General features: G+C 44.9%; 1 protein-coding gene across 3 annotated transcripts in view; it reads left to right on the forward strand.

The window, feature by feature from the left end:
• LOC124801555 (nectin-4-like) overlaps window positions 1-15,429 on the forward strand; it is a 468,485-nt gene that overhangs the window by 211,242 nt on the left and 241,814 nt on the right. For all 3 annotated transcript variants that reach the window (XM_047263083.1, XM_047263082.1, XM_047263085.1), the window contains exon 3: window positions 6,064-6,284. In XM_047263083.1, the coding sequence (XP_047119039.1) occupies window positions 6,064-6,284 (221 nt within the window). The remainder of the gene's footprint in view (window positions 1-6,063; window positions 6,285-15,429) is intronic.

A 15,429-nucleotide genomic window follows, 5' to 3' on the forward strand; every position in this document is an offset into this window, starting at 1 on the left:
CATTGCGCCCCTTCTGGCTTGGATGCTTCCAGTGATTCGGTTGCATAAGGGTGTCACAGAGATGCTGTTACTTCTCCGGAGGCAAGTTGACCCACAAATGAGCCGCTGAGAGCCAAAGTGATACATCTCTATTTTTCCCACTTCTGAGAGATGAAAGGTTTTGCTTTTCGTTTAAAGTGAATACATGCTTTACAATTATTCGCGATTCATTTGATAGTACAAATGAAATATTATAGTTACGTTTACTACAGACATTTTAGCTATTTGTACATTAAATTCCTTTTTTGTCTCTAAGAGTTTGACTACACATTTTCCTATCAGAAATTTACTAATAGTGAAAAATAAAGTGGTAGAAATCAAGAGTGATACCACTCCTCATACAAACGTTTTGATTAAGCGAAATACCTGAGAAGGAATACACTGTCTTTTAATTTCTGTAACTGTAATTGCAATTTATTATAGAACACAAATATAATGGCCGGCCAGAGTGGCCGAGCGCTTCTAGGCGCTACAGTCTGGAACCGCGCGACCGCTACGGTCGCAGGTTCGAATCCTGTCTCGGGCATGGATGTGTGTGATGTCCTTAGGTTAGTTAGGTTTAATTAGTTCTACGTTCTAGGGAACTGATGACCTCAGCACTTAAGTCGCATAGTGCTCACAGCCATTTGAACCATTTTGAACAAATATAATGGGATACAGTCTGCACTTATTGCTCCCATTATGCACTTTGCTCTCACAAATTGTTAAAATAACTGCATTATTATTATCAGTTAACACTTCCGAGCTGAGATGCCGTGGTCCATACATAACTCTCTCCCTGACGTTTCGCCTTCGACTGCGGAAGGCATCGTCCGAGGACAGTCGTATGTATGGACCACGGCATCTCAGCCCGGAAGTGTTAAGTGATGACAACACCTGCCGTGAAAGCCTTCATTCTATGCATTATTGTTATTAATTCCTAGAATGCTATCTAGTGAGCCTGTCTAATAGTTCAGCAGTGCGTTCATCTACGGACTATAAATAAGCTGTTGTTTCTAAATGTCAAAATTTATTAAAATGTAGTTCTTGTCATTCTGATATTTCAAGAGGCTTTTTGATGGAGCATGTCTGTTTACTCTATTTCACCGTCCAGACCATCTTCCTCTGCCAAAGTGTCATTTGGTCCAGGTCTAGCTCCCTGAGCCGAACTTGCGATTGTCAGTTAGTTGAAGAAAGCGTGGTGCACCGGAGGGATGTATGGGGTAAGTGTCATCATGTCTTTCCCCACAGCGTTGTTAAGAGGGATGAGTTTCATGATGACATGTGAGATATCACTGCTTGATTAGTGTAGGCTTTAGCCTAGACATCATCATGGGGTGCATACTTCCCTTTTAAAGACAATTTCTGCTTTAATAGCAACTGGATATTACAAATCTACAGAAGGAAAACAATGCTTACACTTACTAACTTCATTACAATGCTGCCTTTTAGATTTTAGAGCGTATATTAATACCCAAAACAACACAGTACAACAAGAGCACGTGGCCTTGCTACTTGACTTTTACCACTATTCCCACGAAAGCACTTCATTCTGGAGTGAGAGGAAGAATGCATTTGGAGTTCTCAAGTCGCTCCTGTGGGAGTTATCCTTATACCACTTCTCCACAGCAAATTTCCCATTGCGTGAGGTAAGTTGAACATCAATGCCCATAGGGTGTCAACATTTGGTGCGGTATTTTAGGTACTCAAGTAAATGGCCCATACCTCATCGAAGGTAATCTGACTGGTCAGATGTACGGCGACATTGTGGATAATGTTTTACCCATACTAATGGACGATGTTCCACTTCAGACGATACTGTATATGTGGTTTCAGCACGATGGATGCCCCGCGCTTTATTCACGACTCAAGACATTGTGAGTAAACTGAGTTGCATAATTGGGAAACTAAAATATTTTGACTTATGCCACGTTCGTTCTCAGCGGCTGAAGTGTTGTAACTGGACGTTGATATTTCGGGCATTTTTACTGGGTTGTATCTGATATTCGAGGTGGTCTCTCCTCCCATGTCGTATGGCCGAATGATCAGGGGATCCTACTGTCCACGGGTGTACCTCAACATCACGCAGATGGTTGACGGACACAGGTGTAATGTGCTTTCGAGCAATCTCCTGGGGAATAATGGCTCTGCCTCATGAGCGGCAACGCATGAGAGCGCAGAATGCCCGTGACGTACCGTACTACCACCGTCAAGTGTCCTCAATCACAATCTGCCATGAGCTGAATTCATAGCCGGTATCTCCAAAAAGCATGAAACCAAGAGTAATACCGCTCTCTCTCCGAAAGTTTGGACGGATGGAAGCTCGCCACAGGTTGCCACCACACTGCCTGACAATGGTCATCCATGCAAGTACAGAACAGCGATTAATTTCTGGGGAACACAATGCAACGCCATTCATTTGCAGTCCACGCTTCCCGATCACGGTACCATATGAAGGCAGCCGTTTGTGACGTGGTGCCAACGTCAGCGTACTCATTGCGCACTAATTCCCTAGTACCACTGTTGCTGCTCCCCGTCAAGTTGAGCAGGATGACACAGTATGTAACGATGGGTATATCACTTATTCTCGTATGGCAGGGACAGATGCGAAGGAGTTACGATGAACTTGGTGCACAGCACTTCGATCCACGTTTTGGTCAGACGTTGTCAGGTGCAACATTAACACCTACGTTCATGTTCCGACGCAGACATTTGGTCTCTGTCGCATCCGAATGCTGCAAAAATGTGCAAATGCACCATTCATCAGATAGCCAAATGGGGATCCGCAATGAGGCCGCATTCAAACTCTGTCAGGTGCTGATAACACTGTCCCAGAAGAGTACATTGCATCGCTGTGTCCCTTATAGTAATCGCACAACATCTGACGCTGTTTAAGCTCCTTATATACCCTATCAGGCTTATAAACAACGCTAAACACCAATAAAACTACTGCACTTTGGTGGCCGGTCAACCTGTCACAGAGAACTGCAACACTTACATACTCGTCGATCATGTGTACGTGCACAAAGTAACACTGACTTCTGGGCGTTTCACTGTTTTTTGTCACACAGTGCACTTCGAACCCCTAGTGTGTCCTCGACGGCATGGTAGGTCGTGAAAGAACAGATGTCGGCCTACAATACATGGCCATTGTATCGTGTCTGTTAATAACCTGTTTTCCGCGTCCTATACTACACTAGCAATGTGTGGACAAATTGAGAATCTGGGTCTGACGGGAGACGTGGCAAGATTGTCTGTGCAGTTGCTATTACTACTGTGACTGGTTACCACAGTAGTCAGCACATTACCCCAATAAGCATGAGATCCTAGCTAGAACCCGATCCAGTACAATTATTCAGCTTTCCCCATAGATTTAAACAAGTGTCCACTGACAGCTAATCGCATCAATTCGTTTGTGTCTTTGCAGTTCAACCGAGTTACATTTTAGGGCAGAATTATTGTTACTCGTCCCTCCTAGTGAGGCGTTTAGTTTCAGTTGTATCTCGCAATTTCTCTCACTCCCCTCTCTTTTCACACCGTCAGTGACGTTAAACATGGTGAGATGTCTCATATGGACGTGTCGGAAACGTGGTTAATACTCCTTCCATCCTGTCCGCTCCTATCTCTGACGCTGCAGTTAGTGCTTCGCACCATGTCGCAACGGAGACGCTAGATTACACGTCTACTGGGTGCCAGTGGTTGAAGCAGGCCAGCTTGGTTTTCCGCCAGCTTGGCAAGCTTCAGTGGTCCCGTTCAAGCTGCTGCACGTGACAACGGGTTGCGCTACGAATCCAACGAGACTAGCTGGGTATATGTTTACGTAGATAGTTGTTAAGAATTAGGTGGACTGATACGGTAACGAATGAGGAGGTTCTGCGCAGTATCGGAGAGGAATATTTGGAAAGCACTGACAAAGGAAAGGGACAGGCTGATAGGACATCTGTTAAGTCATCAGTGAATGACTTTCATGGTACTAGTGGGAGCTGCAGAGGGTAAAAACTGTAGAGGAAGATAGACGTAGGAATACATCCAGAAAATAATTGAGGACGTGGGATTCCAAGTGCTCTTCTGAGGTGAAGAGTTTGGGACAGGAAGGGAATTCCTGGCGGTCCGCATCAAACCAGTCAGCCGGCCGGAGTGGCCGAGCGGTTGAAGGCGCTACAGTCTGGAACCGCACGACCGCTTCGGTCGCAGGTTCGAATCCTGCCTCGGGCATGGATGTGTGTGATGTCCTTAGGTTAGTTAGGTTTAAGTAGTTCTAAGTTCTAGGGGACTTATGACCACAGCAGTTGAGTCCCATAGTGCTCAGAGCCATTTGAACCATTTGAACCAAACCAGTCAGAGGACTGATGACTCAAAAAAAAGTTAGTGTCTCTGCACTTCATTTATCAAAATGGCGAGAGCAGCAAAATGAACAAACTAAACATCCAGGAAAATATTAGAATGGTGTATGTATACCAGTCAGGGAACGAAGTCCGGCATGGAGGCAGCTTCAAATAAATCGGTAGGTGTCTCGCGACGCAAATTGTAAAAATCGTTACTAAACGTTCATTCGAGAACCTCGAATATGTTACGACAAGTTTTTAAATTTGACCCACTGTGTGCTAAGTCTTGAGGCCATTTAGCGGTATATAGGCATTTTAAATGAAGGGTTAACATTGACTGAAGCAGGAAAAAAAATATGGCTCAGTGAATATTAAAGACGACATTCCGATGGTATGCAATGTAATGCGGAGAAAGTAAAGTATGGAAGAAAAGCTTCTTCTTTCAGACATATATTTAATAATCATAATATGAATAACGAACCACGCGTTTGCCCAAATGCATTTAGGGAATCTAGAACGAACTATTTTGGCCACTTAGAATGAAGTCAGCAAACCCGCAATACACATACTTGAAAAAGTAATTAAAATTGATGTCAGTGTGGTCATATGACCCTGAAACTCATTAAAATTACTGAACCGAGACTTCCAAAATCTTACTTTGGTTGCCGTTACAGTACAATAGACATCTTCGCATTCTTAGGTACAAAAGATTTCGACTTTCAGATACGGTTCTGCTTACTGCAGAAAACATTCATTATATGTGGACCCGATGGTGTTTAGAAATGAGTATAGACAGAACTAGTCTAAAATGGTTCAAATGGCTCTGAGCTCTATGGGACTTAACATCTGAAGTCATCAGTACCCTATAACTTAGAACTACTTAAACCTAACTAACCTAATCAAATGACACAATTCCATGCCCAAAACAGGATTGGAACCTGCGACCGTAGCAGTCGCGCGGTTCCGGACTGAAGCGCCTAGAACAGCTCAGCCCCCGCAGAACTAGTTGAAAGCGGGTGAAGTTATTGAGATAAATCTGTGATATCGATATAAACAAGTATGCCAGAAATACGCCAAGATAATAGGATATATAATTAATACGTCATGAAGTATCTAAACCATGCAGTGGACCTTGAGCGCACCGACAGACTCAGCCTTGGCAGTAGAACATAGGGCCACCTTTACAAATCTGCGGTAAGAGCCGCAGACGGCACAATGTACTCGGTTGCCCTGGAGTCTGTTTTACATTGTAGGTGGTTCTATGCCTGATAGGCCTCGTATCCAGCTATTTTTACACAATCTGAGGATGCCCCAAAAGGATGGAATGCGTCACTGACACAAAATAATTTCGTAAATGTTTTTGTTTTGAAACTTTTCATCAACTTCCGAACTATGTTCACAGCACTACAGTGAACGCGTACAGATGAAGCTGCTACGTAGCGTAGCGCAGGGAGAATAAGGGCAGGCAAGCAAAATTGCTTTAGCGTGTATGGGTTGGGCATACCTTTGTGTTGCATGTGAGGAAAGCAGCTTGCCCGTTCTGTTGCTAACGTGTGGCAGCTTGACTGCCGGACTAACAAGCAAGCATGGGCGGGTTAAAAGAGGAATGTGTACACATCCGGCAGTATACGCTCTTGGCACTGGACAGTGGTCTGAGTCAACAGATGTCTCAAAACTCGACGCACTTGCCAGCGAGTGGTGTGTGTTGCGTTTGCCGCAGTGTCGCTGCCGGCGAGCTTCTGGCACGAGCTGTCGCCGGGCCCGGGCGCCACGGAGCCGTCCTACGACGACGGGTCCCTGCTGACACTGAGCTCGACGCCCAGCGAGCCGCCGCCGCCCTTCTTCGAGCCGCCCGACGTCAACTGCACCGCCGTCACTGCGCAGCTCGGCGCTGAGGTCTTCCTGCCCTGCCGAGTCCGCGGTTTGCGTCCCGGCCTTACCGTAAGTACAGTACAGCGTCGCCACACCCAGCCGCTGCTACGCAAGGTGGACTTCAGAATGAGAGGCCGGCCGCGGTGGTCTCGCGGTTCTAGGCGCTCAGTCCGGAACCGCGTGACTGCTACGGTCGCAGGTTCGAATCCTGCCTCGGGCATGGATGTGTATGGTGTCCTTAGGTTAGTTAGGTTTAAGTAGTTCTAAGTTCTAGGGGACTGATGACCATAGATGTTAAGTCCCATAGTGCTCAGAGCCATTTGAACCATTTGAATCAGAATGAGATTTTCACTCTACAACGGAATGTGCGCTGATATGAAACTTCCTGGCAGATTAAAACTGTGTGCTGGACCGAGACTCGAACTGTGGACCTTTGCCCTTCGCGGGCAAGTCCTCTACCACCTGAGCTACCCAAGCACGACTCACACCTCGTTCTCACAGCTTTACTTCTGCCGGTACCTCGTCTCCTACCTTCCAAACTTTACAGAAGCTCTCCTGCGAACCTGCAGAGTTTCAAGATGGACTTGTTAGAAGGGTACGGTAAAGGGGCACTCGCTAACGCTTCACATTGGCGTCAATGGCCCGACTATCTAATAATAATGGGACGTGGTTAGCGACATTTCATAATCATCGGTTAAGTATTAAGTGTGTTCCCTCTTCATCAATAGCCCACGCGATTTTGTTTTGACGCATCTAGCAGCAAACTGCGGCACCGTGCGCGGGAGTTTCATTCCCCACCAAAACTGCAAACTTTTGTACGCAATCAGTTAAACAAATACACTAAAACCTCAAAAGTATCCAAACACCCCTACACTTGTGTCCAAAATTAAAACAACAAACGAGAGAAACTTCCTGGCAGATTAAAACTGTGTGCCCGACCGAGACTCGAACTCGGGACCTTTGCCTTTCGCGGGCAAGTGCTCTACCATCTGAACTACCGAAGCACGACTCACGCCCGGTACTCACACATTCTGGAAACAAACGAGAGTTCTGAAACGTTGCGTTTATTTTCGCACAAAAGAGTATAAGCAGCTGATAGTACAGCAGAAATAATGTAAAGAATACAGAACGTAATCAACTGCAACATGCATAATGGTAGACAAATATGTTCTTCGTTTTTCTCCAACTTAACAGATTTACACACACATTCTGACATCTGGTTAATGTGCTCAGAATGGGGCGTGACCACTGTGGCACCAGTACAGGCCTGACAACGACGGCTCATGCTGTGAGTGACGTCATCAATCTCATGTTGAGGCTATAACGCCCATTCTTCCTGCAGAGCTGCTGACAAGTCATGGAGAGTGATTGGTGGATGCTGATGTGATGCAACCATCTCCCTAGTACATCCCAGACAAGCTCTATGGGATTCGAAACGGGAGAGCGAGCAGGCCACTCCGCGCAATATCTTCCGTTTTCAAAAAAGAAAATAGGGTCGAGCATCATCGTCCACCAGTACGAATTCTGGGCCCACAGCACCTCGCAATAACCGCACATCAGATCCCAGGACAGGATCTCCACACGGCGCCTTACAGAAGTTAAATGTTGCTGATTAACCTTTACAAATTCATGAAGAGGTGTTGTGGTGGTCAACATAATCCCTGCCCATACCATTAGGGATTCTCCTCGATATCGGTCTCTTTCCACGATCTTTGGATCCCAAAATCGTGTTCGGCGTGCGCTCTAGAATCGAATCTGTCTTGAATCATTCTGTAGACCAAATGGGGACTGATCTGTAAAAAGAACATTGGCAAACCGTTCGATTGTCCAGGTGGCAATTTGAGTGGTCCACTATAGACGTTCTCTTCTGTGAAGACACACCAGAGCTAAACAGACCGTAGGTCTTATAAGCTCCCGTCTCCTTAGAGTTTATATGGGTTAATAAATGATTATTATGTTACATTCCTCTTGTTTTAGTTGACCGTGTATATCGAGACTTCGTTCATTGTTAAATGCAATGGTGTGGTACTAACTGACGCATTAAGAACTGGTAAAATTTAATTTATTTCCTTTATCACACTGCACAAACCTAAACGCACTATTATTCAAACTGTGTGCCACTACTATTAAACATAGAGATAAATCCTTCGCTACGCAACCGCCTTTGGCTCACGCAGCCTACACCTTCCACAACCTCTCAACAACTGCCTCTGCTTGCGACTCTCTGCGCCACTGGGAATTGTCGCCCTCCAAAGAACAACCACTTACAGATACTACACACCCAATACCCTCACAGTCTCCAAGAATAAAGGCCACTCTGGTGAAGCCTTCTGTACACCGATGCTGCGAGGTAAGTTGCCAGTTGCAGTGCAGTAGTAAGGCGGTACCGCCGTGTCCTTACAGCCAAATAACGGTCCACTCTTTCTGATGTCACACGTGGTCGGCCCTCTCCTGGTTTCCAGGATACAGTGTCCGTCCCTATAAACTGTCATCTTATCCCAGAAATACAGAACAGAAGCCATTGGGCCACATTAGTTTGCTACTCTCCTGTTTCCATTCTTCCTACGGCCCTCTGCAGTAGCGAGTCTGTATTAGTCTTCTCTGAGCCATACTTCAGCGTCTGTGTCTGCTCACATAGCGACAGTGGATGTGGGAGTACCATGCAAAACCCAGCTCGAATGGTGCCCTGACGCCAATGCTGGCGTCATTGTCCCTTTGTCGGAATGCCATCTTGCGTGCAGCACTCGATCGTAACGACAGCTGCTGACAGTTTGTAAAATTATATCGTGAATTAGACACACAAAAATAGCAATTTGTTGTTTCAATTTTAGACACCCTTGTATGTTGTGTGGAACTGATCACTACATATCACTAGAGACGGCCTCGCCATTATAAAATGAGGTGATAAGTGTCTTGCTGACAGTCGAGAAGAAGTAACGGCAGACTGGGATGGTCAAGAGAGCATAGTGACTTCGAACGTGGAACAGTTACTGGATTTCGTCCGAGCAACACAAGTATCGGGATCATTTCAAGCCTTCTAAAGCTGCACAACTCGACTGTTTGTGATATGACTGTGAAGTGTAAACGCGAATGAACAATCTGAGGAGCTTAACCACCACTCGGCACATTTCATTTACTGACGGACAGGTATCGTCGAGCATAGCGGAGGCTCGTGTAAGAAATCGCACTGTGTCAGCGGCAGGGTTAACTCGTGAGTTCCAAAGTACTGTCAGCACTCCATCTAGTACAATGGATGCGCATAGGCAGTTAAAAGAATCGTTACAACGAGGCCCTTCCGGCAGCTATTGAACGCACTGGGTGTGACCGGCTGCAGATAGTAGCACATGTCGGAACGAATGACGCCTGCCGCTTGGGTTCTGAGGCCATTCTTGGTTCCTTCCGGCGGCTGGCTGATTTGGTGAAGACAACCAGCATCGCACGCGGAGTGCAAGCTGAGCTTAATATCTGCAGCATAGTGCCCAGAGTCGATCGCGGTCCTCTGGTTTGGAGCCGTGTGGAGGGTCTAAACCAGAGGCTCAGACGACTCTGCGACTATAATGGTTGCAAATTCATCGACCTCCGTTATTGGGTGGAGAACTGTAGGGCCCCCCCTAGACAGGTCAGGCGTGCACTACACACCGGAAGCAGCTACTAGGGTAGCAGAGTACGTGTGGCGTGCACACGGGGGTTTTTTAGGTTAGAGGGACCCCCCCCTTGGGCGAAACGATAAAATACCTGACGGCTTACCAGAGAGGACATTATCATCGTTGATAAAGAACGTCCGTCCTCAGAGACCAAAAACAGGAAAAGTTAACGTAATATTGGTAAACTGCAGGAGTATCCAGGGCAAGGTTCCTGAATTAGTATCTCTTATTGAAGGAAATAGTGCGCATATAGTATTAGGAACGGAAAGTTGGTTAAAACCGGAAGTGAACAGTAACGAAATCCTAGACATAGAATGGAATATATACCGCAAGGATAGGATAAACGCCAATGGTGGAGGAGTATTTATAGCAGTAAAGAATTCAATAATATCCAGTGAAGTTATTAGCGAATGCAAATGTGAAATAATCTGGGTTAAGTTAAGTATCAAAGGTGGGTCAGATATGATAGTCGGATGCTTCTATAGACCACCTGCATCAGCAACCGTAGTAGTTGAGCGCCTCAGAGAGAACCTGCAGAACGTCGTGAAGAAGTTTCGTGATCATACTATTGTAATAGGGGGAGACTTCAATCTACCAGGTATAGAATGGGATAGTCACACAATCAGAACTGGAGCCAGGGACAGAGACTCTTGTGACATTATCCTGACTGCCTTGTCTGAGAATTACTTCGAGCAGATAGTTAGAGAACCAACTCGTGAAGCTAACGTCTTAGACCTCATAGCAACAAATAGACCGGAACTTTTCGACTCCGTGAATGTAGAAGAGGGTATCAGTGATCATAAGTCAGTGGTTGCATCAATGACTACAAGTGTAATAAAAAATGCCAAGAAAGGAAGGAAAATATATTTGCTTAACAAGAGTGATAGGGCACAAATCGCAGAATATCTGAGTGACCACCATCAAACGTTCATTTCTGAGGAAGAGGATGTGGAACAAAAATGGAAAAAATTCAGAAACATCGTCCAGTACGCCTTAGATAAGTTCGTACCGACTAAGGTCCAAAGCGAGGGGAAAGATCCACCGTGGTATAACAATCATGTACGAAAGGTACTACGGAAACAAAGAAAGCTTCATCATAGGTTTAAGAGTAGTCGAATCATAGCTGATAAGGAAAAGCTGAACGAAGCGAAAAAGAGCGTAAAGAGAGCAATGAGAGAAGCATTCAACGAATTCGAACATAAAACATTGGCAAACAATCTAAACAAGAACCCTAAAAAGTTTTGGTCATATGTAAAATCGGTAAGCGGATCTAAATCCCCTGTTCAGTCACTCGTTGACGACGATGGCACCGAAACAGAGGACGACCGAAGAAAGGCAGAAATACTGAATTCAGTGTTCCGAAACTGTTTCACTGCGGAAAATCGTAACACGGTCCCTGACTTCAGCCGTCGCACGGACGCCAAAATGGAAAATATTGAAATAAACGATATCGGAATTGAAAAACAACTGCTATCGCTTAGTAGCGGAAAAGCATCTGGACCAGACGAGATACCCTTAAGATTCTACAGTGATTATGCTAAAGAACTTGCCCCCTTTCTATCAGCAATTTATCGTAGATCGCTGGAAGAACGTAAAATACCTAGCGACTGGAAGAAAGCGCAGGTCGTTCCCATTTTCAAGAAGGGTCATAAATCAGATGCGAATAATTATAGGCCTATTTCGCTTACGTCAATCTGTTGTAGAATAATGGAACATGTTTTGTGTTCTCGTATTATGACGTTCTTAGATAATACAAATCTCCTTCATCATAACCAACATGGATTCCGCAAACAGAGATCATGTGAAACTCAGCTCGCCCTATTTGCCCAAGAAATTCACAGTGCCGTAGACACTGGCGAGCAGATTGATGCCGTATTCCTGGACTTCAGGAAGGCATTTGATACGGTTCGGCACTTACGTTTAGTGAAAAAAATACGAGCTTACGGAATATCGGACCAGGTTTGTGATTGGATTCAGGATTTCCTAGAAGAAAGAACACAACATGTCATTCTTAACGGTTCAAAATCTGCAGATGTAGAGGTAATTTCGGGAGTACCGCAGGGAAGCGTGATAGGACCTTTATTGTTTACAATATACATAAATGACTTAGTTGACAACATCGGTAGCTCCGTGAGGCTATTTGCAGATGACACGGTTGTCTACAAGAAAGTAGCAACATCAGAAGACTCGTACGTACTCCAGGAGGACCTGCAGAGGATTAATGCATGGTGCGACAGCTGGCAGCTTTCCCTAAACATAGATAAATGTAATATAATGCGCATACATAGGGGCAGAAATCCATTCCAGTACGATTATGCCATAGGTGGTAAATCATTGGAAGCGGTAACGACCGTAAAATACTTAGGAGTTACTATCCGGAGCGATCTGAAGTGGAATGATCACATAAAACAAATAGTGGGAAAAGCAGGCGCCAGGTTGAGATTCATAGGAAGAATTCTAAGAAAATGTGACGCATCGACGAAAGAAGTAGCTTACAAAACGCTTTTCGTCCGATTCTTGAGTATTGCTCATCAGTATGGGACCCTTACCAGGTTGGATTAATAGAAGAGATAGACATGATCCAGCGAAAAGCAGCGCGATTCGTCATGGGGACATTTAGTCAGCGCGAGAGCGTTACGGAGATGCTGAACAAGCTCCAGTGGCGGACACTTCAAGAAAGGCGTTACGCAATACGGAGAGGTTTATTATCGAAATTACGAGAGAGCACATTCCGGGAAGAGATGGGCAACATATTACTACCGCCCACATATATCTCGCGTAATGATCACAACGAAAAGATCCGAGAAATTAGAGCAAATACGGAGACTTACAAGCAGTCGTTCTTCCCACGCACAATTCGTGAATGGAACAGGGAAGGGGGGATCAGATAGTGGTACAATAAGTACCCTCCGTCACACACCGTAAGGTGGCTCGCAGAGTATAGATGTAGATGTAGGTGTAGAAACCGCGCACAGAATCTGACCAGGTCAGGCGCTCGGTTCCTATATCAATTAGGAACATAGGCTGAAAAATCTTACATTTATCCCGGTTCAGCGGCCATTTGTACAACCATTAGGACATCTGTGCGAACCGATTAATTCCTTTCGTAAAAAACTTTAATCGGCCTGAAATTAATGCTCAGCTAATAGCGCCATTTGCATGTGCACCGTTCGGATATTAAGGGCAAAAAAAGTCACCCTCATTCTGATCTTACGTGGAAAAACAGTCACCGTTAATTAACTCCGGACTCGAGCGAGACCGATGGTTCTCATCAGGTCCACCGTTGTATCAGACCTTGGTCTAAGAAAAATATTAACCGTTAGGAAACATCTTGCTTCCTTTGGATTTTAAAAGCAAAAAAAAAAATTGTTTTCTGGGTGACTTTTAAAGCGCGACACGTCTGTATTCTAAAGTTCGATAATCTTTACCCTTTGTCGAGATACGATGGTTTAAATTCGAGCTAAATGTAGCACGTGAAATTCGTTTTTACATGTACTCTATGTGCGAAAACGGTTTGAAGTGAATCAGACACATAAAAAATGAACCCTTACGATGAAAATGATAACTCGCTTTTAAAAATCTAGGTTCTTTGGATTCTACGTGCAAAAAACAACGTTATTTGTGATTTGTTTACAAGCTACACTTTCAGACGTGTGAATCGATTCAAATTTTGTAAGAAGGTAGACAAATACATGTAATTTATGGTCTTCTCACCAGGCAATAAAAGGATACCACTACAGGATCATTCAACGCCAGAGTCAACGCGTATATCCTGATCAATATTGGGGATGTAAAACTGGGGAAACAGATTTGGCAGCTCTAAAAACATTTAAATCAAAACATCTTGACATATTCGCGCTGTTTTACGAGTTAACCCTATTTCGCCTCGCGTTGAGCTTTCTTAGCTGCAAGGTGTTGGCACACCTCCGTCTTGCAATTTATGGCCTAAAGATTTTGATCCTCTACCCAAGATCCAGAGGATTCGCTACACACAGTAAACAATGTCTAATATCTTATAGCTCATAGGTAAAAAAAATTTCTTTGGGAATAAAACTTCTGGACTGAATGCATAATTTCATACGACAACGAGAAAAAAGGGTGAGTATATGAAAATACTTTTATTTAAATGTCTTTGAATCTGCCAGATAAGTCTAAAAGCGAAAGTAGACCTTCCTTTACATCCTTAGCTCTGTTCAAGACGTATTCACCTTTTCTGTGCTACGACAGGAGCATTTTTCATTCTGATTAGGTAAATGCTCGGGCCATACAGACCTGCAGTCATTGTTAAACGATTCGTGCGATATTATAAAGAGCAGCCGGCCGGTGTGGCCGAGCGGTTCTACGTGTTTCAGCAGGAACCGCGCGACCGCTAAGTTCGCAGATTCGAATCCTGCTTCGGGCATGGATATGTGTGATCTCCTTAGGTTAGTTAGGTTGAAGTAGTTCTAGGGGACTGATGACCTCAGATGTTAAGTCCCATAGTGCTAAGAATCATTTGAACCATTTATAAATAGCAACGCCTCAAGACTGGTTCACCTGAAACGAGTGATTTCCAGTGGAGAACTGCGCTTTACCCTGTGGTAATACCATGGTAGGTATTGGGTTTGCCGAATACCTGGAGAACGTTACCTTCCATCAGGTTTAGTGGCATAAGTGAAGTATCGAGGGGGTGGTATTAAGGCACCGGGATGGTTTCCGTGATTAGGGTGGGTAGTCACCTCATTGCGCTCATGAAAACGCTAATTTGACAGCCAATGAACTTACACCGCTAGACAGTTGCTAAGGAACTGGAACATCGTTGGACAGGAATAATCATAGGCAATGATGAACAACGTGAAACGAAATATATATTTGGTATATTTATAACGAAAAGTGGTACATATTTCAAAACGTGGGACAGCATGATAACAGACAAAAATGACTTTCGTATTCACCACGGGCCAGATTGCCAACATAAAGATCGATACAAATGTCTCAGCAGGGAATATGCACTCCTCGGTCGCTAATGCACATTTTGTACCTGTTATTCACTCCGGCTACCGAAATGTTGTGGAGTCCTTGTGGGATTGTCCCATTACCCACACAAGTCGGTTTCCAGTTCTTCCACGGTTCGGGGACAGGGCGTTCGTTGAGAAAAACGTCGGCCGAAAGACGTGCTCTATAGGGTTTGGGGCCAGTGAGTGGGCAAGCCATTTAATATGTTCAATATCTCCACTTTCCAGTGTGTGCAACAACTCAGCGGTCCATTGTGGAAGGTAACTGTCGTCCATTAAGAAAAAGTCGGGATCCACCGCACTCCTAAACAGACAGACATGATCCAGAATAACCTCCCTGCAATACCGCTGTGCTATAGTGGTACCTTTGCGCAGTTATATGCAGCGTTGTTCGATTATCGTGCATACTACGTGGCTACATCATAACGCCTGGGCCTTACCAACGATGTTCACGAACATTGTGTGCTACATAACGTGTTCCTCTCTCTCTCCGCACCAACTGAAGGCCGAATCACTTGTCACTATGTAGTGGGATTCGTCGGAGAACACCACCCTGGACCACTGTTGCTGACCCTA

The sequence above is a fragment of the Schistocerca piceifrons genome, chromosome 1, assembly GCF_021461385.2.
Source record: "Schistocerca piceifrons isolate TAMUIC-IGC-003096 chromosome 1, iqSchPice1.1, whole genome shotgun sequence".
NCBI lineage: Eukaryota > Metazoa > Arthropoda > Insecta > Orthoptera > Acrididae > Schistocerca > Schistocerca piceifrons.